Raw genomic sequence first — 26,876 nt, forward strand, 5'->3', positions numbered from 1 at the left:
CTAATAGGAAAATACACAGTTTCGAGATATGTTCCCGAGTGTGGATGAATACTGGGCGTTCCCAGTCGGGCCCGTAGCCAGGGGGGGGGGGGGGGGGGGGGGGGAGGAGAGGGGGAGGGCTAGGATTATTTTATTTTTTATTCTATTGAGACGATTTCTGTTGAGACGAATCGTCCGTATAAAAACATTGTACTATTAGGAAGATTAATCTCGAAACTACACATATAAAACTATTGAAAAAATAGTATTTAAAAAGTCAGATAATTTACATACTGCCATTTTTACCGAGAATAACTACTGGAAAAATGGTGCTTTCCTCAAATAGCCAAAGCCTTAATCCAAATAGCCAAAATCTGTAATGACGGCAATGTGAGCCAATGAGAAAAGCCGCCTTCTAGGCCAACCAGAGCTGACAAGATGGCGAATTCGATAGTATAAGGCGGAATTTTGCAATGCCAAGAATGGCATCCCTGAGCCTCGCAAGTCGGAACGGATAGGATTCGTGCTCCTTGCCCGCCTTTTAAAGCGAAGCTTTCTTTGCCGACATCTCCGCGATTTGTCGAGTCGTGTGTCGTCGTTGCTGTGGGTGTCGTATGCGTCGTTAGCGCGTCGTGTCGTGGAAGAATTAGCACGCCAAGTTGACGCTGTCGGTTTTCCAGCTACCATATACTGTCGCCATCGGCAGGGGCGTATACGGTGGGGGGGCTTCAGCTCCACCCCAAATAATTTGTTTTTCGTGCTGGCATGCACCGCCGACCAAAACTACCCCTGACGCCGGGAATCATTCTGGATTTTGTCTACAGTGTCTTTTTCACGCTCGAAAAGACATTTCGGCACGAACATTGCGAACTCGGGCTGGATTTCGTGACAACGCCCTTGCACCTGGAGTCACGTAACGCAAGGAGCCCCATCCGAGCACAAACTTTCAACGGCTTTTCGATAGCGAGCGGGCGCGTTGCGGCATCTCGCAGCGGCCGCGGAATAAACGGAGCGCATGGATTTCAATTACAAAACTTTATGGGTATAAAGTTCTCACAAACTTTTGACGCGAAAGGTGCGCTGACATTTCCAAAGGCATGCTTTAAAAGATTTTCAATTCTAGAACTTTATGGGGTTAATGTTCTTATAAACTTGGGCCAACATGCGCGCACTGGAGCCCTCGTGTCCAAGCCGTTCCAGAAATGGAAGCACGCGCTCGCAATCTTCCACACACATGAAAATACTAAATATCAGCGTGACTGTCAGCTAGCAGCTGATAATTATCTCCAAACATTTTCAGGAAGCGTGCCCAATGTGATCGATCTGCTGGACCAGGGCAGGCAAAGTAAAATATAACAAAACAGAAGAAAGTAAACGGCCTATTATTGAGATTTCTTTTTTCTTTTTTTTGGCGGGCGACAAGGTTTGGCTCTCCGTGGCCACAGGAACAGTGGCCCTATGGATTTAAGCATAGCCCTCGCTGAAAATACAGGTATTTTCAGAGCGCTTCTTCGCATGCGAGCTGATTGTGGAGATACACTGTAAAATAATTTACACCCTTAAAAGTGAAAAGGGTGTAAATGTGTCTAAGTCACACCCTTAGGGTGTTACTTATATAAATCACACCCTAAGGGTGTCAGTTATAGACACATTTACACCCTTTTTCACTTTTAGGGGTGTAAAATATTTTACAGTGTACATACCTGAAGAACCATTTGGAAAGTTGCCCCAGTAATGCCTCGTATTTAAGCCCAGATACACAAAACCAAATTATAGAAATTTGTGGTGAAATTATCAAAGAAAGCCTAGATGCAAAAGTAGGCTGCTTCTCAATACTTCCTGACGAAACGACGGACATATGCCAACGACATCGAGGGAGTATTTTAGGTTTTAGGATATAGATGCCCATCTCTCATTGCGACTGCAGGTTCTATGTAAATGTGTACAAACTGCTGCAGATTCTAGTCACTGTAGATTCTAGTCACTGCTGGTTTAACATGCAGCCAAAGTATGGACAGAAAAAAACAACTCAAAATAAATTTGCGGTAACAAAACATTCAAAATTTACAAAATGGCCGACTTTCCTGCCTCTTATTCGAAAGCCAAGTGCGCCATTTTTTCTGTGTTTTGTGCTCCCGTAAAAATTGAGTGTATTCTATTTTCTTTATCAAAGTTGTCTGAGGTGGGTATAAAATGTATGAAAGCGTAGAAAATGTCATAATTTTTGTACACCAGCACTCTCAATGTTGGAACGTCGTGGGCAGCGGTTTATAATTTATCACAGTTAACATGTTTTCAGTGCTGAAACAAAGGCACGCACTGAAAAGTAAGCTCGGTGAATAATAATAATAATAATAATAATAATAATAATAATAATAATAATAATAATAATAAGTGGGCTCAGTAAAGCTGTCTGAAATCGTTTTCAACCGCAACCACTCGCAAACCAAGGTTGTGAAGAAACATATTTTTACAACCCCACATTTAAACATATACAGGCAAAAGAACGCAGACGCGCCGTGGTTGCTTAGTGGCTATGGTGTTGGGCTGCTAAGCACGAGGTCGCGGGATCGAATCCCGGCCACGGCGGCCGCATTTCGAGGGAGGGCGAAATGCGAAAACACCCGTGTACTAGATTTAGGTGCACGTTACAGAACCCTAGGTGGTCCAAATTATTCCGGATTCCCCCACTATGGCGTGCCTCATAATCAGATTGTGGTTTTGGCACGTACAGCCCCATAGTTTAATTTTAAAAGAACGCAGTACATGTGTTGATCACACCACCTAATTGTCTGCCGTCCTCGACTGTGCTTCCCTTCTCTTAGCACCCATCTGTCTTACGCATTACATCACCTCCCCAGCTCCATTTTTTTCCTCTTGATATCAACTAGAAAAATCGGTTACCCCCTTTTGCTCTCTGATCGACAACGTAACGCCTAACATTCAACGCTCGTTGCGCGGTCCGTAACTTTTTCTCAAACTTCTTTGTTAACCTCAGAACGATAGAAAGCTGAGCTAGTTAGTAAGGGTTCATAATGTTAAACAAAAAAAGGGTAAGGCGTGCAGGACACGGACATAAGAGGAGAGAAGTGGACAACACAAACGCCGACTATCAACTGAAGGCAGCACTGAGGCGAAAAAAGAAAGAAGACACAAAACTCATCTTCCCCTGTTCTGGAATGGCAGCACCGCGTGTCAATCGGGTACACGTGCCGGTCTACGTGAGAGATAACTGTTCAGGCAATTTATCTCCTCTTCATTTAAGGTAATCGAAGGCTGACTGACGCACGCACTTCCACCATTATTGATAAGCCAAGCCTCGACCATTAGACGCGTATCTTCATTCCTATGCCTGTACAATATCGCGCATTCATCTAACTCTGGCGTGCAGTTACAATCTTGGCAGTCTTGACAATGTAAGGAAAGATTGCTAGGTGACCCGCCGGTTAACGACCTTTTATGTTCCATTAGCCTCCGATTGATACACCGCCCTGTTTGCCATACGTAGAAATGGCCACAGCTAAAGGGAACTTTATAAACCACACCCATACGACAGTCAGTAAAATTGTTGTTCTTGATGTGCCTCACTGGACAAATATCTGTTCATTTTTTGCCTTTCACCTGTTTCCTTTTTCCTCTGCACGGCAGCGCATATCTTACCTATAGCTTATCGGGAGCAGTAAAAACAACGTTAACACCATATCTACTCGCAACCTTCTTAAGCCCGTGCGATACTGAATGAATGTAAGGAATGGTCAAGACTTTTCTTGCTATTACTGCTTTCTGCAATCACGTCCGTCCCCCGCGAAATCGACTTCTTTAGGCGTTCAGCTACAGCGGTCACTGCTAGGATAACCTGCTTCTAATAGGCGCCGGACCTGTGCATTAAAACTGGCGCTCATTTTGTGCATGCATGATCTGGTGAGAGAAAACTTAAAGGCAATTCCGTTTTTTACTACTTTGGAATGCTTGGATTGAAAGTTTTAACAACAGCTTGGACGATCTAGGGGAGTACTGCCAACACACGTGTTTTTGTTCGAAGACCAAGGAAATGTCAAGAAACTGTATTACGTGTTTCTGAGGAAATTCCTTCGTAAACTTTAGTCCTCCTCCATTAAGTTCAAATTGCTCACTTACTGAGGTAACAGCGGAATCAAATTCATCCCCTATTGCAGAAAATCAGGTAATCATCAGCTAAACGAAATACCTTAACACAATCGCCCACAGCCTTCTCTAAGCAGTTGTCGATCTTGCTCGGGTAAATATCACTAATAACAGGGGCAACCTTTGAACCAATGCAAATTCCTGATTTCTGCAGCAACACGCCATCTCTCGACCCAACCAGCGTCGACTTCAAGTACATGGAAAGAATTTCAAGAAAAGCGCCCGTGGAAACGTCGCATCTGTCTGTAAAAACCGACTCTTGCGCTGGTTCATTAATGCACTCCTTTATTGAATTTAACAATCCGTCATGCGGCAAGCCTTCGATATCCATACTAAAAGCTGAACAATCACCAGGAGTTTCCTCTGTCAAAACCGAACTTATGCCTGAGAATTACGCAACCGAAAGGGGTCTGAGAAAACTAGTGAGGCTAAGCAGTTCTGCAGGTAACTAGCCACACACACCTGCCATGTCCCTTTCTCTGACACTATAGCACGAAAAGGAATCTCTTGCTTATGGGTCTTCTCCGAGAAAAACAGTTCTAAGGTGGGCGATTTTGATTTCTTGACACTAGAGACAACCCTATCTAGCTTATGTCTTAACAGGAGGTCAACCGCACGTTGCTTATATGCCGATGGCTTAATTTTTAGTGGATGAAAATTCTTTTCTATAGCTGATAGCGCCTTTTCTGAAAACATGCCATCTGGCATAACTACGAAATAACCTTCCTTGTCTGGTCTAAGTTTATGCTCCACAAAATAATTAACCAGCGCTCGGACAGGGTCAGACGTCTTAGTATGAATATTCGATTGTTTAATGCTAGCAATGCACTCTGAAATACAGCGCGAGCGTTCTTCTTCGGGACAAACCTCGGTTATGCAGCGCGGCAGGCTCAAAATGTCAACGGGTTTAATGTTAGGCTTAAAACAGTGCTTAGGACATAAAGCTAGGGTTTTGCAATAGTATCACTTACGATGGCATCTCCCAGATCCAGTACGTTATTTGACGGTGAAATATTAGAAAACGGTTTCCTCTTACTTTGTTGAAACTCTGGAAGTTTCGTTCTTCACAAGAATTCCGCGTGTTGCTCGGCTGACCTGTTCCAATGGCGAACGTCTCCCGGGGCTGCGCAACGGGCTTTTAAACACTCTTGGTAAAACCGAACTTGGCGCCATGATTCAGCGGAAAGAATAGCACAAATCCTGCTGGCATGTCCAGTTGAAGGAAGCCGCACATCATTTGAACTTCTAATGGGACGACACAATTACGAGTAAACCACGACATAGCTCTAGCGCGGAAGATACATAACGCGATTAAGGAAGCTAAAGAAGCAGGATTGTGCAGATAAGTAGGAGAACACGGAAAAGTGCTCAGAGTACTAGAAATGAAGCTTAGAACGACAGAAAGCTGAGCTAGTTGGTAAGGGTTCATAATGCAAAAAGGTAAGGCGTGCAGACACGGACACAAGAGGAGAGAAGTGGACAACACAAACGCTGACTATCAACTGAAGGGAGCACTGAGCCGAAAAATGAAAGAAGACACAAAACTCATCTGCGCATGCTCTGGAACGGTAGCACCACGTGTCAATCGGGTACACGTGCCAGTCTACGTGAGATATAACTGTTGATGCAATTGATCTCTACCCTACCTTTTTTTTTTTTCTTTTTTGCATTATGAACGCTTACCAACTAGCGCAACTTTCTGTCGTTCTAAGCTTCATTTCTAGTACTCTGAGCTTTTTCCCGTGTTCTCCATCTTATCTGCACAATCCTTCTTCTTTAGCTTCCTTAATCGCGTTATGTAACTTCCGCGCTAGAGCTATGTCGTGATTTACTGGTAATTGTGTCGTCCCATTAGAAGTTCAAATGATGTGCGGCTTCCTTCAACCTTCAACTGGACATGCCAGCAGGATTTGCGCTATTCTTTCCGCTGAATCATGGCGCCAAGTTCGGTTTTACCAAGAGTGTTTAAAAGCCCGTTGCGCAGCCCCAGGAGACGTTCGCCATTGGAACAGGTCAGCCGAGCAACACGCGGAATTCTTGTGGAGAATGAAACTTCTAGAGCTTCAACAAAGTAAGAGGAAATCCTTTTCTAATAATTCACCGTCACATAACGTACTGGTTCTGGTAGACGCCATCGTAAGTGTTACTATTGCAAAACCCTAGCTTTAGGTCCTAAGCACTGTTTTAAGCCTAACATTAAACCCGTTGACGTTTTGAGCCTGTCGCGCTGTATTTCAGAGTGCATTGCTAGCATTAAACAATCGAATATTCATACTAAGACGTCTGACCCTGTCCGAGCGCTGGTTAATTATTTTGTGGAGCATAAACTTAGACCAGACAAGGAAGGTTATTTCGTAGTTATGCCAGATGGCATGTTTTCAGAAAAAGCGTTATCAGCTATAGAAAAGAATTTTCAGCCAGTAACACTTAAGCCATCGGCATATAATCAACGTGCGGTTGACCTCCTGTTAAGACATAAGCTAGATAGGATTGTCTCTATAGTGTCAAGAAAGCAAAATCGCCCACCTTAGAACTGTTTTTCTCGGCGAAGACCCATAAGCAAGAGATTTTGTTTTCGTGCTATAGTGTCGGAAAAGGGGACATGGCAGGTGTGTGGCTAGTTACCTGCAGAACTGCTTAGCCTCACTAGTTTTCTCAGACCCCTTTCGCTTGCGCAATTCTCAGGCATAAGTTCGGTTTTTGACAGAGGAAACTCCTGGTGATTGTTCAGCTTTTAGTATGGATATCGAAGACTTGTATCATTCCTTGCCGCATGACGGATTGTTAAATTCTATAAAGGTGTGCATTAATGAACCAGCGCAAGAGTCGATTTTTACACACAGATACGGTGTTATCATGGGCGCTTTTCTTGAAATTCTTTCCATGTACTTAGTCGACGCTGGTTGGGTGGAGAGATGGCGTGTTGCTGCAGAAATCAGGAATTTGTATTGGTTCAAAGGTTGCCCCTGTTATTAGTGATATTTACACCCGCCGCGGTGGCTCAGTGAGCTAAGGCGTTGCGCTGCTGAGCACGAGATGGCGGGATCGAATCCCAGCCGCGGAGGCCGCATTTCGATGGAGGCGAAATGCAAGAACGCCCGTGTGCTTGCGTTGTAGTGCACGTTAAAGAACCCCAGGTGGTCAAAATTAATCCGGAGCCCTCCACCACGGCGTGCCTCATAATCAGAACTGGTTTTGGCATGTAACACCCCAGAAAGAAGTGATATTTACCTGAGCAAGATCGACAGCTGCTTAGAGAAGGCCGTGGGTGATTGTGTTATTAAGGTATTTCGTTACGCTGATGATTACCTGATTTTCTGCAGTATAGAGGAATTTGATTCCGCTGTTACCTCAGTAAGTGAGCAATTTCAACTTAATCGAGGAGGACTAAAGGTTACAAAGGAATTTCCTCAGAAACGCGTAATACAGTTTCTTGACATTTCCTTGGTCTTCGAACAAAATCACGTGTGTTGGCAGTACTCCCCTAGATCGTCCAAGCTATTGTTAAACTTTCAATCGAAGCATTCCAAAGTAGTAAAAAACGGAATTGCCTTTAAGTCTTCTCTCACCAGATCATGCAAGCACAAAATGAGCGCCAGTTTTAATGCACAGGTCCGGCGCCTATTAGAAGCAGGTTATCCTAGCATGGGCCACTGTAGCTGAATGCTTAAGGAAGTCGATTTACCTGCCGTGGTTGCTCAGTGGCTATGGTGTTGGGCTGCTGAGCACGAGGTCGCGGGATCGAATCCCGGCCACGGCGGCCGCATTTCAATGGGGGCGAAATGCGAAAACACCCGTGTACTTAGATTTAGGTGCACGTTAAAGAACCCCAGGTGGTCCAAATTTCCGGAGTCCCCCACTACGGCGTGCCTCATAATCAAATCGTGGTTTTGGCACGTAAAAACCCCATAATTTAATTTTGAAAAGAAAAAAATATATAAAAAGAAAAAGAAATAAGGAAGTCGATTTCGCGGGGGACGGACGTGATTGCAGAAAACAGTATTAGCAAGGAAAGAGTTCTGGCTATTCCTTACATTCATTCAGTATCGCACAGGCTTAAGACGGTTGCGAGTAGATATGGTGTTATTGTTGTTTTACTGCTCCCAATAAGCTAGATAAGATATGCGCTGCTGCGCAGAGGCAAAAGGAACAGGTGAAAGGCCAAAAATAACAGATATTTGTCCAGTGAGGCACATCAAGAACAACAGTTTTACTGACTGTCGTATGGGTGTTGTTTATAAAGTTCCGTTTAGCTGTGGCCATTTCTACGTATGGCAAACAGGGCGGTGTATCAATCGGAGGCTAATGGAACATAAAAGGTCGTTAACCGGCGGGTCCCCTTCCAATCTTTCCTTACATTGTCAAGACTGCCAAGATTGTAACTGCACGCCAGAGTTAGATGAATGCGCGATATTGAACAGGCATAGGAATGAAGATACGCGTCTAATGGTCGAGGCTTGGCCTATCAATAATGGTGGAAGTGCATGCGTGAGTCAGCCTTCGATTACCTTAAATGAAGAAGAGATAAAATGCCTCAACAGTTCTCTCTCACGTAGGCCGGCACGTGCACCCGATTGACACGTGGTGCTACCATTCCAGAACATGGGAAGATGAGTTTTGTGTCTTCTTTCTTTTTTCGCCTCAGTGCTGCCTTCAGTTGATAGTCGGCGTTTGTGTTGTCCACTTCTCTCCTCTTGTGTCCGTGTCTGCACGCCTTACCTTTTTTGCATTTGTTAACCTCCACGTTTATGCACCATATGTTAGCTCCGGTAGAATGCAATGATCGTACAGTTTAATTTTCAAGGATAGCGGTAACTTGCCGGTCATGATTTGGTAATGCCTGCCGTAATGCGCTCCTACACATTTTTATCCTTCTGTATATTGACTTATCAGGACTTGTTGCTGGGCTAGTTGGTTTGAGAAGTATATTTACTTCTCGTGATCATGGTCCCCTGTGAGTAATTGACCTAGACAAATGGACTCCTGCATGAACTGCAGAGCCTGACTGCCTATCATGAATTCTTGTTCTCCTGCCAATCTATTCAAGATTACTTTTGTCTTCTGCATATGAATCTTCAACCCTACTCTTACACTTGTTCGGCTATGGCCCTCAATCATTTGTTGCAATTAACCTCGAGACTTGCTGAACATATATACACAAAATATACAGGGTGTCCCAGCTATCACGCAGCACGATCTTAATAAAGAGGAACGACGTTACGCGAAGCAAACCTAGTGCGTATTGTTTCCAGTGCAGTGGAGTAGCCGCCAGTAATTTTTTCGTTGCTGGTATTTAATTAGCTAATTGTATTAATTATCTAACTCGAGAAGTACTGTCCTAATTATCAAAGTGTCAATGATAAAATTGTAGAGCAACATGAAAAACTCCCGATACACCTTTCTGTTGCTCAGTACGTGCTACAAAAAATTGTTCGTCCGAGCGTGAAAGAAGCCCGCGAATACACGCAAAGTGCCTCGAGCGGCCAGTCGCGTGGCAATTCTGCGTGTATTCGCAGGCTCCTTTCACACTCGGATTGGACTGGACAAAGTTTATTCGGGCCCTGCAGGGTGTAATGGGCGTCTCCCACGTAGGGACCGACAGGGAATACCTGGCGGCCGCTTCGTGGGCCTGCTGGACGGCCCATTGCTGGGCCGGAAAAACACACTCGGAAAAACACCTTTACGTGGCTCGTATTGAGCAACAGAAAGCTGTGCCGGGTGGTTTTCATGTTGCTCTACAATTTTCTCATTGACACTTTCATAATTAAGACAGTACTTCTCGAGTTAAATAATTACAATTAGTTAATTAAATCTGAGCAACAAAAAAATTACTGGTGGCTACTCCACTGCACTGGAAACAATACGCACTAGGTTTGCTTCGCGTAACGCTGTTCCTCCTTTTTTTTTTTTTTTAATCGTGCTGCGTGATAGCTGGGACACCTTGTATATACATATATACTGACGGTTAATTCTTTTTCATTTTCCATCGCAGACGGCAACTCCAGGCTTGAAGCATTCTCGTCACATGCAGGTGAGTTCCATTTGTATCTTCTATACATCGGGAGAGCGGGCCGACATGTCCGCGGCTCGGTTGCGAATTCTCAATCCCATAAAATGCCGTTTGCTAGCATGACGCGAAAATTCTAGGCGACGCTCAAGTTCAACAGGGCCCATGCCAACAGATATACAAAAGGACTAACCGCGTGTTCATACTTCGCTATAAACCGCAGTCCTGGAAGGTAAAAGCGAGTGAATAAGCATACGGAATCAACAAGGCCGTTATTCCTCTGCGGTACGAAGCGGACAGAGGTTGGTAATGAAAAGTATTCACTAATTAACTTTCTTAATTAGTTATGTTAGCGTGCATTGTGCAATTGCGAAATGGGAGCCGATCACTAGTGAAGTGATGTCTGCTAAGCCCCACATTCAGATGTATCTGTCCCCGAAATCTGCTGAAACAGTGCGTTTGTGGGGAAACAAAGAAACACCAATGCATTGCGTAGCGCATTTTAAGTTGGCATATCTCTAAAGTGGTGCTACTATCGGGATTTCTGCAAATCAGATACGACTTCACAGCTGCTTGAAGTTCATTATTGTCTTTGTTTCAGCATGAAAAAATATGAACTGAGACAAGGTGGAAACTGCGGCTTACGCAACTTCACTATGTTCTGACTTGAGAGACTAAAAAATATTTTAAAAAATTTATGCTTTCATGCTTTTTTTTTACCTACTTTACGGAACTCTGGTAATGGAATTAAAATAAACTCAATATTCTGCGGAAGCCCACAACACAAACAAATAAAGGCAAATATGGCTTTGAACAAGAGCTAAAGAATGGGCCCTTCTTGGCTATTTTTTTTTTTTTTTAGCGTGCCTTGTTACGGCGAGTTTATTTCAAACATTTTTTGTGCGTATTTCGCTACATGCTAAACGCGCACAAATGTGTATTTTGCCTTTGCTACATACCGTTATTATTAATTTTGGCGGCAAAATTCAAAAATCTCAATACGTCGAAAAGTTGACCATTTTCGCGCGCGAAAAAAAAAAAAGGGGCACTATTTTTTATTTCGTTGACATTTTATCATGATTCTCTCTTCTCATTTGTAATCTGTTATATGCAAAACGCATGTTTCACTATTTTGGTCCGAGTAGAAAAGAAAGCAATGAATAGTGAGGTATATGCTATACGGATTCGGCGCCCCACGGCCTGTGTTCTAGAATGTCGTGCCCGCAATCGTCACGTTTAATAATGGCTTCCGTTTGTGCCACGGACGGATAAGCAACCTCAGTTGCTACAGAAGGAACACAGGTGCCTTTTATGAGGAATACAAAGGCGCGACTAGCTTTAATTGCTGTAGCTGAGTGGACATGGCGTTCTCCTGCCGAACACGAGTTCGCGTTTTCGACTCCCTGCGGCGGAGGCCGTACTACTATGGAGACGAAAGCGGAGACACATCAGCGCATAACTTTATGTAAACTTAAGGTTGAAGAGATAGTGTAATATAATCCACAGCCTTCTACTTCGGTGTTTCTTATATAGCCTCGCTGCGAGGCTATACGTGTCTGCTTTGAGACGATGAAAACCTTCTATCAACCAATCAGCTATAAACTTTGAAGAAATGAATCGATTCTTCTTGTAAAATCGCGTATTGTACTTGCATCATGTGAAAAATAATAATTCTGGGGATTTATGTACCACGATATGATTATGAGGCATGCCGTTGTGGGGAGTGCGTTTTAATTTTGACCACCCGTGTTGCTTTCAATGTGCACCCTAGACACGGTAAGCGGGTATTTTTGCATTTCGCCCCCATTGAAATGCGGCTACCGCGCCCTCGAGCTTAGCAGGGCAACGCCAAAGCCCCTAGCACGCCACAACAGTGGCTCTTGCATCGTGTGTGTCTTAGCACAAGGCAAATGACATTAAGCTGCGCAACATGAAAAAGGAGTGACCTGGGGTAGCACAGATTCTCAAAATGCAACAAAAGCCGTTGTGCCTCGTGAATGGCAGTGTCGTGGCTTGGCAGCGTCAGGCTTGATGTATTAACTAAGAAACAACTTGCAGTAGTGGAAAAAAAAAAAAAAGATCTGGGGTGTCTCTCTCTAATTAGAACGCACGCACACGCGCGCGCACACACAGACATGTGAAGTTTTCTTCAATGATCAAGAGACTCGACGTGGAGATATCTTTCTGGTATATCTCGTATGACTCCGTACGCGCGAACTTTGTGATTGTAAGTATTAAATGGCATCATTGAAGGCAGCCTCCTTATTTACAGCAAGCTAACGGAAACGAAGTCTTCATTGGAGATGCCTCCGTGAAGTGGCTTCGAGAAGTCGTAGGTTCGGATCACCACACCGCTTACGACCGTTAATCGAACGCCACTGAATATTCGTGAGGTGCGGCTCCAGTGCGCTTCCGGGACTTTCTGACCATTTCTCACTAGACGGCGTTTCATTTTCTGGCAACAGATTTTAATATTCTTAGTGTGACAGTCCAGAATATTGAAGCAACGGGTGCGGTGGTGTATATATAATTAAGGAACGCGTACTGTGCACTGTTACGGCCTCGTATACAGGTTGCGCAAGGTTGGTCTAACAACATCGCCACATTCACGCTAGATAATAGCTCTGAAGGCATGTCTGTACACTTATTAGACATGTCGGTGCTCGTAGTGTGACCGGAGACGGTGCGGTGCGTGCGCACCTGTATAATGAAAAACGTACTAGCCCCGTGATATTTCCTCCGTTACGGTCTTATCATGCTTTATGGTGGATTTGTTTTACCGCGGTACATTGCGTGCTTTACCGCATTGCAGGGTTGTACTGTGGCGAAAATGATTATAAGGAATCAACTATAATGCAACACGTGATATTCACCCGTTACGTTGCTGCAGTACATTGTGTATGCTTCACCGCATAGCAGCGCTGTGCTGTAGCGAAAATGATTATAAGGAATCAACTATAATGCAACACGTGATATTCACCCGTTACGTTGCTGCAGTACATTGTGTATGCTTCACCGCATAGCAGCGCTGTGCTGTAGCGAAGCTGATTATAAGGAATCAAATGTTTATTATGCACCGCACACTAGACCCTTGCCGTGGGGCTTAACATCCTAAAGCCACGACTTTGATTTGAGGGACGTCGTAGTAGAGGGGCACCGGATTAATTATGACCACTTCGGCTTCATTAATGCGTCACCCAAATCTGGCGGTGCACGGGCGTTATTGCGTCCGCCGTCTCCAATCGGAAAGCGGATGCGTGACTTCGCGATCAATAGGACACCATAGCCGCTAGGCCACTTGTGAAACAACATCGGTCCTAGGTTTACTTACCCCGAATCGAGGGCGCATACGTATAGATTCTCTGCCATCCGGACTCTGGCTAGGTGCATTGTCTGGTCAGATTCGATCCGTGACACGCACATTGCGAACACACCAAGCACCACACCAAGTCTGATCTTCGCCTGCTTGCCGCAGAACCGAGGAACGTTCAACTAGGAGTCGTAGCAGTCACAACCGGCATAACTGTGAACAGTCACAAATGTTGTTTCCCTGGCTTCGTCAATGCTTCGACGCCTAGTTCGACGCCTATTTCGACGCCTGCGCCATCTTTTTAGTTTATAGTGATGTTTGAAAGGCATTCACTATACTTTAGGCTAGCTAGACACGTCATAATTATTTTCTTACACGTCAGGATCGTCAGTAATTCTTCTTAGATTACGGCGTGATGGAAAGAATGGTGTCTTCACGTCCACATCAGAGTTTCTCACTATAATATAGTGAGAAATTATATGGTCCACATAGCTTCGCTTCACTGAGCACCTGCCAGATGGCATTGCAAACGGCATTGTCATTGTTTTCAGAAACATGTGTATAAGAAACGAATAAATAGACCATTTTAGAAGCTAAAGTTGTGTTGTCAGTACAAAAGTAACAGTAAAAGAAAATATGTAAAATTGTAAGAGTTCAATAGAAAGCGTAAAAGTCTAGCAACATGCACCAGTTGTAAATGCAAAACTCTGGCTACATTGGGCGTTTAAGAGGTCAAACAAAAGGATTTGTTAAGATTGTGTTTTATTATCATTGAGTAAGCAATTTTATAAAGCTTCAAATTATTAAGAATTGAAGTAGTGCACAATTTTTATACTGCAATCAGACACCAAAGTATGGCAACCATGTGTTCTTGTGAAATCCTGGTATCAATGTTAAAGTTTTGAATAATAAGCGGCATATGCTGACCTTTATTTCTTGTGGAAACAAAAAGTAAACATTTATATACGATTGTAAAATACAATTCCATAGCAAAACTGTATCATTACTACTTAACGGCAAGTTTTGTAAAACGCACAGTCGCCGCAGAGTCCCACTTATATTACAACATGCAAAAAATGCAGTTAGAAAACAAACAGGTATATAAACCACCCCTCAATAATTTAATAAGGAAAGTGTGTGTGTTGGCATTTACGAAAGCATGTGGGTTCCTATCAAACCGAAATCCAAACAATGCATGATGTTTGCCATGCCATGCCATGCCATGTTATAGTTTCTTAGCTCACTTATTTGCGCAATAAATGGTTAGTCAAAATATTTGTAAACCAAATTATGACCCGTGGCCGCTACCAAACATTGCTTCTTTTCTTATTTAATATATGCCTCATGTGACGCTGCAGCAGACGACGTAGCAGACGCCGCGAGCACCACGAGCGCCTTTTCGCAAATGTGTTGCTTGAAGAGTGTTTAATAGCCTAGCTTGGGGCACGCAGGAATGTGTCAGTGATGTCGCCAGTCTTTTTGCGCGTTTACAAGACCCCTTTAATTAGTTCTAAGTGCTCAAAGACGTATCACTATTTGCGAATATAAACTACACTGTTCTGAAATCCATATTATTGCTTACAAGGATGACGTTGCAATGTTTTGTTCAGGCCAATGAAGGATGACTGGGGTGATGACTATATTGCATCAGTTTTGTATACGTAGCGGTAGCCTGTAAACTGGCATAAATGTTTTAGTTACCGGGGATTCGCAGAATGCCCATACGGCGCTTTCAGAAACGTTTTAACTTTAATGGCCTGTTGATTTGTTGAGTATTAAGAACCACTACTTTTTGGGAATCCCTGTGGAATTGTGCAGAGAGAGTGGTCCCACTCCGGCGGCACGTCCCACTCCGGCGGCACGAGCCCCCCGTTTTCAGTACTTTTGGAGCAACCGTGGCGGCTCTTCTACTTAAGATATGAAGTTGTCGTATAAACCATAAAAAGCTTAGTTCTTGTAGATTCCAACTATATATAATATAAAGAAATTGATTGGTGTGATTTAGAAATATATGTTCAAGAACAAGCATGAGATACATGGTTTTTGCGAACTGTGTCTCAGTTGTGACCATATTTAGAAGAAACTACCGCACTTACTGCATTGCGGCTTGCTCTGTAGCTTTAGGACATATTTATCTAGTTCCTAGACGTAGCAAATTAATTTTTAGTTTTTACTTTTTGGATAATTTGCTTTTGAAAATTGCCAAATATTGCAAACTTCTGTTGTAAACAGCCCGGCAACTACATGCTCAAGGAAGCTAAATTTTGGGTAAAGTAGAGTTCAAGGAATTTCCATTTAGGACACAAAATTTCATTCATGTAACTTTATTAGTTTTAAAGCGCAGCTTCGCAGCTTTATTACCTTCCCGCAAAACTGGGCAAAAATAAAACCAAAATTCTAAATATTGCTTACTTTCGGCCGCATTATTAGGAAAACTAATAAAGTTACACGAATGAAATTTTGCCTCCTAAATGGAAATACTTTGATCTCTATTTTACCTAAAATTTAGCTTCCTTGAGCATGTAGTTGTCGGGCTGTTTACAACAGAAGATTGCAATATTTGGCAATTTTCAAAAGCAAATTATCCAAAAAGTAAAAACTAAAAATTAATTTGCTACGTCTAGGAACTAAATAAATATGTCCTAAAGCTACAGAGCAAGCCGCAATGCAGTAAGTGCGGTAGTTTCTTCTAAATATGGTCACAACTGAGACACAGTTCGCAAAAATCATGTATCTCATGCTTGTTCTTGAACATTTATTTCTAAATCACACCAATCAATTTCTTTATATTATATATAGTTGGAATCTACAAGAACTAAGCTTTTTATGGTTTATACGACAACTTCATATCTTAAGTAGAAGAGCCGCCACGGTTGCTCCAAAAGTACTGAAAACGGGGGGGCTCGTGCCGCCGGAGTAGGACCGCCGCCTTAAATGTGGCGGAACACAATCAAGCTACTTGATAGCACAGAATGGTGCAATAGATGCGACTAGACCACATTTCATCATCATCAGCCTATATTTATGTCCACTGCAAGACGAAGGCCTCTCCCTGCGATCTCCAATTACCCCTGTCCTGCGCTAGCTGATTCCTGCTTGCGCCTGGAAATTTCCTAACTTCATCACCCCAGCTAGTTTTCTGTCGTCCTCGACCGCGCTTCCCTTCTCTTGGTATCCATTCTGTAACTCTCCATCGTGTTTTAATTTGTGTGTTATCTGTGAGCAAACTGCGCTGCGTGCTCAGTGAGGCGTTTCCATGCTCGTAAGAGTTGTCCAGCCACGCCGACCGTTTTGTTCACCCGTCTGCAGCGCGTTTCTTTTCTTTTTCGCAAGGACCACTTCGACGCATCACTTGGGCAGCACGGGTAACCGTGCTGCTGCCCGAACTTGTCATGGTACATTGCGAGTGCCGAAAGAGGCCTCGTTGGCCAGTAGATTCAGCCAAATTGAGCTTCTGATAATGCTATTCTGTTCTTTGATTTACTTGAATTCCAGCTGCAACACGAAAACATCTACAAAGAGCTTTTGTGAAAGGTGTGTGACATGCCGCCCAGGGCTGAGTCGTTTCACGCGGGTATACAATCTCCCAATTAGCGAGGCGCCGCACTTAGCTCCGTTTGCTATGTGCAGCACGAGACAGATTGCCCGTGCCAGCTATATACGTACGCTGGTCACAGCGTTCTCTTCTTAATATAAACCGTGTACCTATATAATCCTAATACAAAATATTGACGCGCAAAATGAAAACACGTATAGAGCTGTGCTCAAAGTTCACATTAGGTTGCTATGAGTGCACCATGGTACTGATAAGCTGGAGAGGGAAGTCTTAATTCCACTGCGATAACCTGAATGGGTGAATAATAATTATTCGTTGCTTTGTGTTAGCTTGCATTATTATTGTCTTTAGTTGTAGAAAGGCAAGTGATGCGTTCGCACGCGTGTATCAACCTGAAACATGCGTCTCGATTGCTGTAATGTCAATGTTCATTTAGTTTGTTCGAATTTTTTCTTCTTCTTTTTAGATCAGTTTCCGTGCTGCTGAGAATGAGCACCCGTGTTACGTTTGTATGCTTTTTGGTTTGCATGCGAAGATCCGTAGGTCGATGCGCGTTTCCATTAATTGTGCCTTTTTCTTTTTGCGAGAGGTTGACTACAATTCCAGATTACTAATAATTTTGTAAGAGCCCTCACCCCAAATTGAATAGGGCGCAAGCTGTTTCTCCTAGACTATTACAGACCGGCATGCATATCCGTGTCTGGCCGTTCTGCACGAAGTTTACCCTGACGTATATCGCGACGACGCCTGCCCGACCTGCGAGCATAAATGCACACATGCTCTGGGAGTGCGGGTCAAGATACCCCAAGTTCAGCAAGGAGTGGGACTCGCTTCTGCGTAGCACCGCTCTAGACAACCAAATCCTGGCTGTCCGGCGTGCCCGCGACCGGGCTGGTGGGGCCGGTATTTTGTAGCGATGCGTTAGGCTTTGTTCTATACTAGTCTTATCATCCACCGCTCACGGCCGGCTGACCCTGTTGATAACGTGAGCGGACCGTCGCTCTGACCACTGACCAAGCGCGAAGAGGCATTAGCATCGGAAAGGCATCGCTACAAAATACCGGCCCTGATCTGTGCAACGTGTCACTGCCGAGAGGTTTGTGCGAGATTGAGACATGATCATGAACGCCGATACCACCCGAACACATGTTGGGCCTCCGTCGACAAATAACCACAATCAGGTGTCGGTATACAGGAACCTTAATCGGGATAGGATCGATCACGCGGAGTGATCTTTAACTTTCCTCCTTGTCCTGGACGTGAATATATTAATTGGTACACATATAGGCAGCCCCTCCCATAAAAATGTCGTTGCCGACATCAGGCAACGACGTCAGAGCTGCGCGTCCATGTGGTGGCACTTCAGTGGAGCTGAGCCAAGAAGCGTATCAGTCAATGCCTTTGTGTTTTGGTGGAGCAGCCTATGGAATACTAATTTGCGACGAAGAATGGAAGCATCGTTTACATACTTGTTTTATTGATATCAAACCCGCGACGTCTTTTTCAACAGCAGTGCTCCGTAAAAGCACCGAGTCATCGCAGCGGTTACACAAACACCGCACGAGCGTCGGCACAACAGAGGTACACGGTAATGCATACCCACCTTTGACCGCGGTTTCCGCGCTGCGTCGAAATTGCTAGTCTATAGACGTGCGCTGCGGAAAATCTGTGGTACACTGCTACAATTCTTACCTGGTTGGCGTCGTCAGGAAAACGTAGTTTGAAGGCGATTCTACCTCTAGTTGAAGGCGACGTAAGACGATGTCTTCCTGGGCGAGTTCGGGGTTGGGAATGGAGTTTGTGAAAAGTTTTATTGCGAGAGCCGCTCTGGAGCGACAACGTCCGGCGTCTCCAATCGGAAAGCGGCCGTCGTGACCTCGCCGATCAACAAAATGACACCATAACCGCTCGAACACTTGTGAAAGAACATCGGTCCTACTTCTGCTTACGTTTTCGAGGAATGAGCAAGCGAGCGCCTCTCTCATTCTAGAGTTACTTTATAGGTAGCACATACAATAGCTAGTGCAGCGTAGCAAGCTAGAGCGCACCCGCTCATGTCGACCTATGTCTTTCCTATCAATAAAATATCTCTCTCGTCGCTCTGTCTCATTCCATGCCACTCCCTCGATGTACTGACTGAAGGTTCCCCGGCGCGATGGTGGTGTAGGATCGCCAAGACATTGTCTCCAAAAAAAGAAGGAAAAAAAAAAAAAAAAAGTCAGCTTTGTGGCGAAGGCCACTACGGTTGAGTTCAATAAACACCATTTCATGAAACAATGCTTTATTGCGCGCAAGGACGCTCCCATTCATCCACCCACCCACCCACCCAACACACACACACAGTGATAGGCATAACAAAGGAAATCAAAAGGGATGTGCTTCTTAGCTCTGAATGACCATCTTACTGTCCTTAGTTATAGTGAAAGTGCGGCTTAATTTGTACTATGCGCTCTCGATGTCGAGGGACAAGTGTACGATCCACATACCATGCTGCGCAAATACTACAGTATTTGCGCAGCATGGTATGTAGCACTGTATCACGTGGTATACAGGGTGTTTCAGCAAACACAAAAATGTTTAAAGGTTGCCTCTGGCAGATAGCACAATTCTAGTTCATGAGCTGGTCTACTCAAAGTGGCGGACATTACTCGCACAAAAAAAAAATTGAAATACATAATCGACAAATTAAAAAATGCACGAATTACGTTTTAACTAATTACCTTATGACCCCTATTGCAGTTTACAAATTGTAGCCGTGGAGTTCGCAAGGCGGATCCACTTGGACCGAATTCTCAGGATGAGACCAGTTTCGAGGTATTAATTCCCGAACTTTGCGAAGAATTGCGTTGGCGTACCAGTGACTTTGTTAAACGTCGTTTTATGCATTGAAGCACAAAAGTAACTGGAACGAGAATGCATTTCTCTGTAAAGTTCGGGAATTGATATCGCGAAACTGATCTCATCCTGAGAATTCGTTCCAAGTGGATCCGCCTTGCGAACTCCACGGCTAGAATTTGTAAATTGCAGTATGGGCCAGTAATTAGTTTAAAAAACTTAATTAGTTAATTTTTGTTAATTAGTAGATTCTGCATTTCATTTTTTTTGTGCTAGTAATGTCCGACTCTTCGAGTTGACCAGCTCATGAACTAGAATTGTGCTATCTGCCACAGGCAATCTAAACATTTTTTAAAGTGTTCGCTGAAACACCCGGTACATGACACTCTCTCCGGGCCACTGTACAGGTATTGTAATTATGTAGAACAGCTAGGTCATTCAATTTTCTGTATGGTACAAGTGAATATATGGTATGTGTTGTTGCTCATGTGGGTGGTTTTCACAGCTTTCAGCTCCGCTTCACGACGAACAGCCGTAGCGTGAATGCAGCTACGACGACGCAGTTGAGCAGAGGTCTTGCCTAGGTGTGTAGAGGCATCCGCCCGCCTTCGCTGGTGCCGATTACCTACAAGAAAAAAAAATGCACAATGCAAGAATTTGAATATGTTTTTTCAATACAACGTATCTCGGTCGTAATGCAATATTCAGGTATTCGGTGAATTTTGATAGGGAAGAAAGAACAATGTGAAAAAAAAAAAAAAATGAGGCGTGCCGTTGATTTACAATGCCTTTAGCAGAAAGCAGCACAATGGGCACGACATGATGAGATTGATCAAGCTATAAAAGTTGTCACTCGTTTGTCCGTTTGTCCCTTCCTCACGTCCTTTCTATTGCGCTTTTTCCTACTGAAGAAAATGTTGTGAAGCTGACATGGCATCCAAAGGGGTAAGACAGACAGAACGCCTCTTTCACAGCGGCCGCCGCAGCTTGCCTGCTTGGTCAGACATGCTTAGAGAAAGAGAAAATCTTCACCACCCAGGAGGCAGTATTTATTTACTTTCATATAATATTTTCCTGTATAATTAGTAAAAATTTAATCAGCCGATGTAATTTCTACATTTATCATTCCGCAGCAAGCTAGAGCAGTCTTTGTGGAATGCGAAGAATCCTAGCACAGATGAAATTTCCGTTGATGATGGCCGCATTTCAGAGCGTCGATTGGGCTTGCCATTGCAATATTTCGTAAACCATTTTAATCACGAAATTTCGGACGCCTCTCTCTGGAATTCTGTAGGAACCTGCGGCAGCTACACACACTGCCTGGGACTGTCAACTTTAAGCTTTGAAACAAGAGGCTGTAGTCAAACTCGAGAGGTTAGCAAAGGCGCACGCATGTTGCTTCAGGCAGTATCAAAGGCAAAGTAACGCTTTCACACATAACGAGCAAGCACAATTCTCGCTCTAACGAAGAAACCGCAAGGAATGAACTTACGACGCACGTGAAAGGTTTGTCGCCGCCGCCTAATAATAAGTTTCAGGTGACTTGTGAGTTATCAGTGTGTAAGAAGTCGTTGTACATTTTTGTTTAGAACAAAGCGCCAACAAACAGGGGACCGATATAGAAAAGCAGGAAAGCGCCGATGTTTGCTCGCTTTTCTACGTCTTCTCTTCATAGCGGCCATCTCTACCGAACTTTTGGTAAACTTTACGAATTTAGGATCGTTCTACGATATTCGAGTGACGCGTCAAGTTTGCGGAAAAGAAATTGTTTGCGAAAATGTTTTAAAGCTGGTGAAAGACGGGGCGGCACGAGATTGCAAAAAAAAAAAAGATTGCATGTAAAAAGGCGCAGTTTCGCCCGAAAGGCGAAGCATCAATTGCGATAGCAAATTAGCGGAGAGCTATACGAAGGATAGTACTTTTATCGGCTGTATAAACTTGGACACATTCGCTTACTGGCTCAATTAACAAGCATTGTGTCAGCGCGCACAAGGTTCGTGCGGGAAACCGAGCGGCGAAAGTACAGCGCATACGAAGGTCAAAGCCACGTGGAGATCGCTTTCAAGTTAAGGTGCGCGCGGCAGCCCGTAGCAGCCCAAGGTACAAGTACGCAGTTGCTCGCAGAGCAGACGCCGCACCTCCTGCCTCCCGCACTGCCTTCCCGCTTTCCTCCTTTTGCCTGCGAGATTCCTGTTCCCCCTACCTTTGCGCCCGGTCGCAAGATACGCGTTTGGTGCCGCAGCTAAACGTCGCCTCCCCTCCCTCCCTCCCATCCCCCCACGGCCTTTTGCACGACGGCAGACGGGGCAGACGTCGCGTTTGCTTTCCGCCGTGCGTTCGCTCTCCGTGAAAGCGCGCGTCCCTTGCGCGCTTTCATTACAGCATACGCTTTTATCGCCCTTGGACTTTATAGGGAACCTCGCGGCGGCGACGACGACGGCGACGCCGACGGCAGAAATCCGCTTGGAGTGTCCATACAATTGCTATCGCAATAAAAGAACTTGTGATGGTACAACGCGCTGCGCCCTCATGGCAGTGCAAGAAGCCATATACCGGGGCTACCTCTTTCGAGCAAGTTTTTCCGACAAGTTTCTGAAGCAGGCGAAATCGGCAGCTGCAGAGTTGGTGATAAAGTCACTGATGTGCAAGGAGTTTTCAGTCTGTGGTGTTGCAGATTTACTATTGTGATCATCGTTAATAAAGTGTGTGTGTGTGTATCCAACAAAACTTGTGGGCTTATAGCAAAGTTAAATGCGTGCTAGCCCCCCCCCCCCCTCACGACTGATTTGTCGTGTGTGCGAGATTTTCACGTATCAGGACGTTCACAGGGTGGCACGTATGCCTGTTTGTTGCCCAATAAATAGTTATGGTTTCTTCAGTGCGTCGCTATCGAGCGCTCTAGACGCTTTGACACGCGGCAGGTATTCGTATGGTTGCAACGGGGCGCTCCAGAAATGTTTGACTGGTTCCATCCGTGCGTTTAAATCCGGCCGGAGCGCTCTGAGCTAGGGGCGGCGCCAGGATTTTTTTTATTGTGGGGGGGCACCCGCGACAAGCGAGTTCCTTCGGGGGTTCAGGCAGGCGGGGAACTTATGCGTTGTGTTTTGACTATTGTTTAACTCCCTTCCACTTTCCTCTTATTTTATCAATGTTCAAATCAATCAATCGGAAGTCCGAGATAAATCTTGTCACATGGCACCTACGCTTCGTTCAGTCGCTCAAGACTCCAATAAACATACACGGTGTTGTCTCGTCAGCGCGGCTCCGATATCTCGCCGAGCTCGTGATGCCCACCATTACCGTTTGTTGCGCGGCGAAAGCCGAGGTCGGCATTTTTATCGGGTCTGTGCTAGCCAGCGTAAATCTACGTTGGTGCTAGCTAGCTTACTGTATCAGTGCTGCAGTGGCGTAATTGCGGAAGCTGCCCATGGCTTAGTTTCCGCCGTTCGGCGGAGGCGCTCTGGCTCGATTGGAGAGCGGCTCCAGATCTGGCTGCTCCGAGGTAGATAGACCCTTCGAGAAGCTGACAGAAGCTGACCCCCCCCCCCCCCCCCTCAGAAAAAACGTGGATGCGCACCTGGCTCCAACAATCTACGAGTGCGGCGAACTGGAGCGGCACAGGGCAGTCTCGGGCGCCACAAGTAAGGGGGGTGGGCGACTGCAGTGGAGTAGGGTTACTGTATGTGGCTCCCGAGCCATATACAGTAGCTCTACACCGGAGATCGACAACACCAGTCCATCAGCACCCACCAGGAGCATCCAGGGCACACCGAACAGCTCCAGTGTGGGACAATAGCAAGAGCAGATTACGCGTGCGCCTGAGTACTACGGGCACTGGGAGTTGGCTACAGCGCGGTTAACGATCGAGTTGGGTCACAAATGCGATGTGTTCAGGGGGCGAGCACGATTACAAGATTTGACCGCATAGCACCTCCACTACGTCGAACCCTTATAACGATACCGGTTTTAACAATATATCGGATATAACAATGAGCAGCCGAGGCACCGCCAACTTTTGTACGTGTATTATGGTAAAATAAACCGCTTACTGCAGTGCTCCCACGCTGACGTCGGTGGAAGGGAAAGGGGCGACGAAGGCGTGCCCTGCGGGGTGCATACACAGGGTGTGGCGAAGCGGCTTTTTTATTGCGATAGCAATTATATGGACACTTCAACCGGATTTCTGCCGTCGGCGTCGCCGTCGCCGTGAAGTTCCGTATAGATTTCAAGGGCGCCGCGCGCCGTATGCGCGAGCGAAAGAGCGCGGGGGACGCGCGCTATCACGGAAAGCGAACGCACGGCGGAAAGGTGGAAAGCAAACGCGACCGTCGCCCGAAAGGCTGTGGGGGTATGGGAGGGAGGCGGGGCGGCGCTGTGCTCCGACACCAAAGACGTATCTTGCCACTCAATCTCCCACGCGAAAGCAAGAAACAGGAAGAGGGGGGGGGGGGGGGCAGCTTCTCTTCTGCCAACAACTTCTCCTTTGCCCGGCAGTGCCGGTCGCCCGCACCGTCTCTTATCTCCACACGGCTCTGACCTTTGTATGGGCTGTGCATTCGCCGCTCAGTTTCCGTTGAAGCGATAGACCGCGCGAACCTGCGCTTGCTGCCAGCGTTTTGACAGTCGTTGGCTGCGGTCATTCAGTGTGATCTATTCATGTTTGCTTGCGCGCGCTGACACCACGATTGTTCATTCAGTTAGTAAGCCAATGTGTATAAGTTTATGCAGCCGATAAAACTACTATCCCTACTCCGAATAGCTCTCTACTAATTTGCTATCGCAATCGATGCTTCGCCTTTCGGGCGAAACTGCGACATTTATTTCTTTTCCTGGATATCACATTCCTTTTCTTTTCGGCGCAAACACCCAGTAGAACGCACACAAAGGTTCACGAGCTGCTCATTGTTACATCCGAGTATTCATAAAACCGGCAATGCTAAAAGTGGGTTTGACTGCACGTCTTTCTGTCTAATTAAAATATTTTAACTAAGGGTGTACCCGCCGTGGTTGCTCAGTGGCTATGGTGTTGGGCTGCTGAGCACGAGGTCCCGGGATCGAAGAAATGCGAAAACACCCGTGTACTTAGATTTAGGTGCACGTTAAGGAACCCCAGGTGGTCCAAATTTTCGGAGACCCCACTACGGCGTGCCTCATAATCAGTTTGTGGTTTTGGCACGTAAAACGCGATAATTTAATTTTAAGGGTGTGCGAACATTTGATAATATCCGAACTTTCTGTCCAGTATAGGCTGTGTTTTACTGGCTGTGCGGGAGCAAACACTGTTCTTAGAATTTGTTTCTATCTAAAGTAAGAATATAGGGGCGATTTGTGCTGAATTTAGTGATTTCATGCTGCTAGCGAAATTTCGCCTGTAAAGCACACTTAGACACTCAACGCCTAAAGATTGCGGGAAAGCCAGCCTCTCAGCAGCAAGGGGCACGGGTTTGTAGACCGCGAGGGTGCCCCCCCCCCCCCCCTCCCCCTTCTAAAGCATTTCTTGGCGAACATTTGCCACTTTGACAATATCTATCTATCTATCTCTTATCTATCTATCTAGCTGCCTACGAGTTGGTGCTCTCATTGTCGTTTCGTTAACTTGGTATATACCAAGTGCACAAAAATAACTGACAGCGATTGCGATTATGAACATAAATGATGGGTCATGACATGAATGTCATGACATGCGTGTCATGTACGTCATGAAACAGCCGCCTACGTCTTAGTGCTCTCGTGATCGTTTCGTTACTTGGTATAGGTACCAAAATTGGCATATTATGACAAGAGTGTAGACGAATATGAATGATAGGTCATGACATGCGTGTCATGTAGGTCATGATATAGCCGCCCAAATGACAAAAAAGATTACCACTCAAACACCGGTGGAATGGATTCGGACGTGGGCACTAAGTGAAGGAAGCACTAAAGGATGATGGTAGAAGTCAGTCATGAGCGTGACTCAGCAAAAAAGAGTATATATATAACACTCAAAAACCACTGAAATAATTTCGGACGTGGGTACTAAGTGAAAGAAACACTGAAGGACGGTGGTAGAAGTCATAATCATGACCATGACTAAGCAAAAATGACACACTCGGCGAAAAAAGATTAACACTCAAAAACCAATATAATGAGTTTGGATGTAGTACTTAGTGAAGGTAAAGGCTAAAGGTTGATGGTCGAAGTCAGTCGTGAGCAGGACTAAGGCTTTCACCTTAAAGTCTCTTAGGCGTAGCTAAAGGGACTCCTGAGGATTCATGACATAAAAGTGATGACATGCGTGTCATGTTAGTCATGAAACAGTCGCCTACGTCTTGGGGCTCTCATGGTCATTTTGTGAACTTGGTGTAGGCTCCTCCCCGCACACTGCTTCGCAAAACATCGATTCCCACAGGGCTGGGATCTGCCGGCTTTTTTTTGTCTTTTTCTTTTTTTAGCAGCACCACCCCCAATTATGAGCTTATTGCTTGACAGCAATTGCGATTTGTGATGACTGGCACAGGGTCAAATGCCTCCGAGTTTATGGGCATTTGATGGGGTATAATAAGGCATAAGCTAGCAAGGACAGCAAGTAGGAATTACTAAATTTTCCAAGTTAACATGAGCCTAATACAGTGTTTTAGTATAATGGCTTACTAGTCTAGTGTTTTAACATTGACAATGTAATTGCCATGTTCCAACATAACAATTTAACTCAACTTGATAATAAATGCAAGTGCAAATCATAATTCATTATTCGATTCGTGTTAGGCAATTTTGATATTCGCACACCCTTAGTAAAGTTTGTCCCCTCTGCTTTTTCTTGTGTTAACTGGTTATAACAATTGATTATAACAATGGGATTTTCTTGGTACTTGAATATTGTTGTAAGAAGGTTCAACTGTGGTATCATAACTTAAGCGCATGTAAGCTTTCCAATGCGTGAAAAAATGTCACTTGTGTATTTGGTTACGTCATTTCTATATCCTAGTGCGAACACACCCTCAGCAGCATGCACAAGACATTTCATGTACACCCCTGCGGCTGCA

The 26,876-nt window shown here is 45.0% G+C and overlaps 1 protein-coding gene and 1 long non-coding RNA gene across 5 annotated transcripts in view; one reads left to right on the forward strand and one right to left on the reverse strand.

Moving 5' to 3' along the window:
- LOC119461860 (uncharacterized) overlaps positions 1 to 26,876 on the forward strand; it is a 465,401-nt gene that overhangs the window by 402,467 nt on the left and 36,058 nt on the right. For 2 of the 4 annotated variants that reach the window (XM_049667301.1, XM_049667296.1), the window contains one exon: positions 10,136 to 10,174. The exons of the other annotated variants lie outside the window; for them this stretch is intronic. In XM_049667301.1, coding sequence (XP_049523258.1) covers positions 10,136 to 10,174 — 39 coding nt within the window. The remainder of the gene's footprint in view (positions 1 to 10,135; positions 10,175 to 26,876) is intronic. 4 annotated transcript variants of the gene reach the window in all.
- The window catches only part of LOC125945519 (uncharacterized), a 47,730-nt gene continuing 40,216 nt past the window's right edge, over positions 19,363 to 26,876 (reverse strand). Inside the window, exon 4 of the long non-coding RNA XR_007466965.1 lies at positions 19,363 to 20,476. This is a non-coding gene — a long non-coding RNA (uncharacterized LOC125945519). The remainder of the gene's footprint in view (positions 20,477 to 26,876) is intronic.

This window comes from Dermacentor silvarum, chromosome 1 (genome assembly GCF_013339745.2).
Source record: "Dermacentor silvarum isolate Dsil-2018 chromosome 1, BIME_Dsil_1.4, whole genome shotgun sequence".
Lineage (NCBI taxonomy): Eukaryota > Metazoa > Arthropoda > Arachnida > Ixodida > Ixodidae > Dermacentor > Dermacentor silvarum.